Source organism: Nanorana parkeri, unplaced genomic scaffold, assembly GCF_000935625.1.
Source record: "Nanorana parkeri isolate BGI_ZX_2015 unplaced genomic scaffold, ASM93562v1 scaffold2459, whole genome shotgun sequence".
Taxonomy (NCBI): domain Eukaryota; kingdom Metazoa; phylum Chordata; class Amphibia; order Anura; family Dicroglossidae; genus Nanorana; species Nanorana parkeri.
In genome coordinates this window covers 75650-80259 of record NW_017308727.1, presented here as the reverse complement: position 1 = coordinate 80259, position 4610 = coordinate 75650, and the positions used below count along the sequence as shown (strand labels likewise).

Below are 4610 nucleotides of genomic sequence, written 5' to 3'. Positions count from 1 at the left end.
TCACACATGGCGTCCTTTGAAGGTTCTCTGTGATTTGCATTGTGTATGTCTGTGGCTCTGTGTGGCAGTGCGGAGTTGAGAAGACTGTTGACTCTTTTCTTTTGATGTTGGGCGGATCTGCTTTGGATTAAATCAATACTTTCTTTTCATTCACAGAGGGAAGACGGCTGGCAGGATCCCCCGCTGACTTGAGAGAGAAGAGAAGAGAGCCGATTACAGAGGAATTTGACATCTCCCATAGCAGCCAGAGAGCCATGAGCAGTGCCTTGCTGGGGACTCCCCTCTCGGATGAGACCGGCAGCTTTCGAGAAGACGCCCCTCGCCCGCCAGTGCCAGGAGAAGAAGGCCAGACACCATGCCAGTTCCCAGCGCCAAGCCAAAGATCCAAGTCTGCATCACGTTCTGATCCCCCCCGGAGAAATGAAGATGGTTTGGGGGAGCCGGAAGGCAGTGCGTCCCCTGACTCTCCGCTGGCACGGTGGAACAAGTCCTTGCATTCCTTGCTGGGTGATCAGGACGGAGCTCATCTCTTCCGGACTTTCTTGGAAAGGGAAAAATGCGTGGATACTTTAGACTTTTGGTTTGCCTGCAATGGTTTCCGACAGATGGACATCAAGGACCCTAAAGCGCTGAGGGTGGCGAAGGCTATCCACAAACGCTACATTGAGAACTGCGGCGTGGTGTCCAAACAGCTGAAGCCCCCGACCAAAGTTTTCGTCCGGGACTCCATCAAGAAGCAGCTGATCGATTCCACCATGTTTGACCCGGCTCAAGCGGAGATTCAGCTGATGATGGAGGACAATGCCTACCAGATGTTCCTCACCTCCGACATATACCTGGAGTACGTCAGGACTGGGGGAGAGAACACGGCTTACTTCAACAACATGGGACCCGGGAGCTTGAAACTGGTCAGCGGCTATCTGCCCACCTTAAACGAGGAGGAGGAACTGAACTGTGTGGACCTACAACACAAGGGCTCACCATCGGTGGTGGCTCTGTCCAGCAAATCTTTGAGGGCTACTGCCCATTCCCGAGCCAAGGAGACCATTGACCATTGCTACAGGTAGGAGCCAGCTTTCATGTCTTCTCCGCGTCACCGTCCAGCCATGTGTGAGCTGTTCTGGTGGACTGATGATGAGTTGTAGTCCTCCTCGGTGACCCAATGTACTATTTATGGTCCGGTTTGTGTTGGTGGTAGTTGCTTGTCCTGGTCCCCAGTGTTTGCCTGCAATGTCCTCCTCGGTGACCCAATGTACTATTCATGGTCCGGTTAGTGTTGGTGGTAGTTGCTTGTCCTGGTCCCCAGTGTTTGCCTGCAATGTCCTCCTCGGTGACCCAATGTACTATTCATGGTCCGGTTAGTGTTGGTGGTAGTTGCTTGTCCTGGTCCCCAGTGTTTGCCTGCAATGTCCTCCTCGGTGACCCAATGTACTATTCATGGTCCGGTTAGTGTTGGTGGTAGTTGCTTGTCCTGGTCCCCAGTGTTTGCCTGCAATGTCCTCCTCGGTGACCCAATGTACTATTCATGGTCCGGTTAGTGTTGGTGGTAGTTGCTTGTCCTGGTCCCCAGTGTTTGCCTGCAATGTCCTCCTCGGTGACCCAATGTACTATTCATGGTCCGGTTAGTGTTGGTGGTAGTTGCTTGTCCTGGTCCCCAGTGTTTGCCTGCAATGTCCTCCTCGGTGACCCAATGTACTATTCATGGTCCGGTTAGTGTTGGTGGTAGTTGCTTGTCCTGGTCCCCAGTGTTTGCCTGCAATGTCCTCCTCGGTGACCCAATGTACTATTCATGGTCCGGTTAGTGTTGGTGGTAGTTCCTTGTCCTGGTCCCCAGTGTTTGCCTGCAATGTCCTCCTCGGTGACCCAATGTACTATTCATGGTCCGGTTAGTGTTGGTGGTAGTTGCTTGTCCTGGTCCCCAGTGTTTGCCTGCAATGTCCTCCTCGGTGACCCAATGTACTATTCATGGTCCGGTTAGTGTTGGTGGTAGTTGCTTGTCCTGGTCCCCAGTGTTTGCCTGCAATGTCCTCCTCGGTGACCCAATGTACTATTCATGGTCCGGTTAGTGTTGGTGGTAGTTGCTTGTCCTGGTCCCCAGTGTTTGCCTGCAATGTCCTCCTCGGTGACCCAATGTACTATTCATGGTCCGGTTAGTGTTGGTGGTAGTTACTTGTCCTGGTCCCCAGTGTTAGGGATCGGCCATGGACAGGAACCTCGAATGGGGGACTGGTAATACTTCTCACCTCGATGTTTGTCAGCCGGGTAATCTGATTGCTTTTGTTTTGTGTACTTTGTTGGGGAGAAGGATGATGTTTTGTCCTCGGCCTGGATGACGGTCCCAGGAGGTGTGTGGAGGGTCTCGGGAGGTTGTCACGTTGTGTATATTGGGGTCCTCAGCCATTGCTGAGCATGTGGAGAGTGAGGTGACCCCGGGCATATGAACGCACACGCAGCTGGTACCCTGCTCACCCCAGGTGACCCTCCTCGGGAGATGCTCGCTAGTTGGAGGAGATCGCCCTCTGCTGACTAAGCTCGCACCTACACCAACACTGACCCCATTGGGATGCCATGGCACGGAACATCAGCATGGAGGACGCATGTTTCATCCGACCGCACAATATATAATGAGGAGAGATGAACGTCCACCAGCAATATCAGTCATTGTTACAGAGATATATACCGTATTATTATTCACCTGCAGAGCATTACTCCATCCCATCTACTACCGAACAGTTACATGATATATTCTGCAGATGATTCCATCACTGACCCCTCTACAGATCTGCAGAACATTGCTCCGTCCCATCTCCCCCCTGACAGATCCATATTGCTATATTCTGCAGAGTATTCCATCACTGACCCCTCTACAGATCTGCAGAACATTGTTCCGTCCCATCTCCCCCCTGACAGATCCATATTGCTATATTCTGCAGAGTATTCCATCACTGACCCCTCTACAGATCTGCAGGACATTGCTCCGTCCCATCTCCCCCCTGACAGATCCATACTAATATATTCTGCAGATTATTCCATCACTGACCCCTCTACAGATCTGCAGAACATTGCTCCGTCCCATCTCCCCCCTGACAGATCCATACTAATATATTCTGCAGATTATTCCATCACTGACCCCTCTACAGATCGGCAGAGCATTGCACCTTCCTCCCCCCCCTGACACATCCATATGGATATATTAGGTCCCCGTGTCCTGGTCACCTGACCATTGGGGTTGTCCTCTGGCTCCAGCGGCCATGCTGCGGGGGTGTCTCCTGCAGCGCCGGGGAAAGGGTTAAGGCATCAAAGCCGGGAGGGTAATTGGAAGGAATGTTTTGTCTTTGAAGTGATGACGGGAAGAGGAGCCAGAAGAGCCTTATAATGGATACAGTGTGTACTTGTACTGCGCTCCGCTCTATTACGGCTGCACAGATGATTCCGAGATGAAAGTAACACATTTCATCATCAGATGTGCAGAGCTCAGGGGAAGCACGGGGCCCCGGGTACCCTGACTGTACCCTACGGGGCCCCTCCACCAACCACACAGGGGTGAGCTGTCCGGGATCCGGACCCCAACAAATGTTCATTCAGGAAGATGAAACTTCTACCCCTGACCCTGAATTATGTTTGGAGGAGGAAGTCACATCCATGGGGGGAGGGGACATCAGACTGCATTGGAGAGGTGTTGGGATGTGAAGCCGGGACCCCGGTGCTGCGGTGTATCTGCGGATGACTGGGTCCCGGCTGTCAGGTGACATGATGGGATGATGTGATTGGGCTGTGTATGGAGAGGCCGGTGATTGGTGCATTAGAGTAGCCATGGAGCGGATGAGAGGCGGGAGGTTCCATGTTCCCCTGGAGGGCGCAGAGTCCGGGGATCACCATGACCTGCAGGGGCCCCGCCAGCACTGTATCCGGGGGGCCTTCCATTGGAGGACACGTGGTATTGGTGCCGGTCCGTCGGGTTACTGACAATATGTTAGTCAGGAGATGAATGGCGAGCAGTGTTTATAGAACACGAAAATATTCCGCAGCGCTGTACACCGATTGGCCGGCTCTGGGTATGGGGGTGGGGTCAGTATACACCTTATATCTGCCTGGCGTTGTGTATCCTGCGCCGACCACGAAGGGTTAACGCGGGGCCACATTGGGGTGACATCATCTCTGTTCTGTCCCGCAGGGCGTACAAGAGGAGCGACCCCGCCAACCCGTACCACGTGGGCTCCGGCTTCGTGTTCGCCCCGGCCGCTAGCACCAATGAGAGCGAGCTGTCCAGCGACGCCATGACGGACGATTCCATGACGGACAGCAGCGTGTAAGTGACCGCGGGGTGCGCTCTACTGCCCCGTGCGTGTGCGTGTGTGCGTGCGTATGCGTATGTGTGTGCGTATGTGTATGCGTGTGCGTATGCGTGTGCGTATGTGTATGCGTGTGCGTATGTGTGTGCGTATGTGTATGCGTGTGCGTATGCGTATGTGTGTGCGTATGTGTATGCGTGTGCGTGTGTGTGCGTGCGTATGTGTGTGCGTGCGTATGTGTGTGCGTGCGTATGCGTGTGCGTATGTGTCGCTTTAAGGATACTTCAAGAGCCGGTAATAAGCATAGAATACAGAGCT

The 4610-nt window shown here is 53.4% G+C and overlaps 1 protein-coding gene across 1 annotated transcript in view; it reads left to right on the top strand.

Annotated features, from left to right (window-relative positions):
* Positions 1-70: 70 nt before the first annotated feature.
* AXIN2 (axin 2) overlaps positions 71-4610 on the top strand; it is a 22784-nt gene continuing 18244 nt past the window's right edge. The window contains exons 1-2 of the mRNA XM_018573627.1: positions 71-1063; positions 4175-4309. Coding sequence (XP_018429129.1) covers positions 255-1063; positions 4175-4309 — 944 coding nt within the window. The 5' untranslated portion in view covers positions 71-254. The remainder of the gene's footprint in view (positions 1064-4174; positions 4310-4610) is intronic.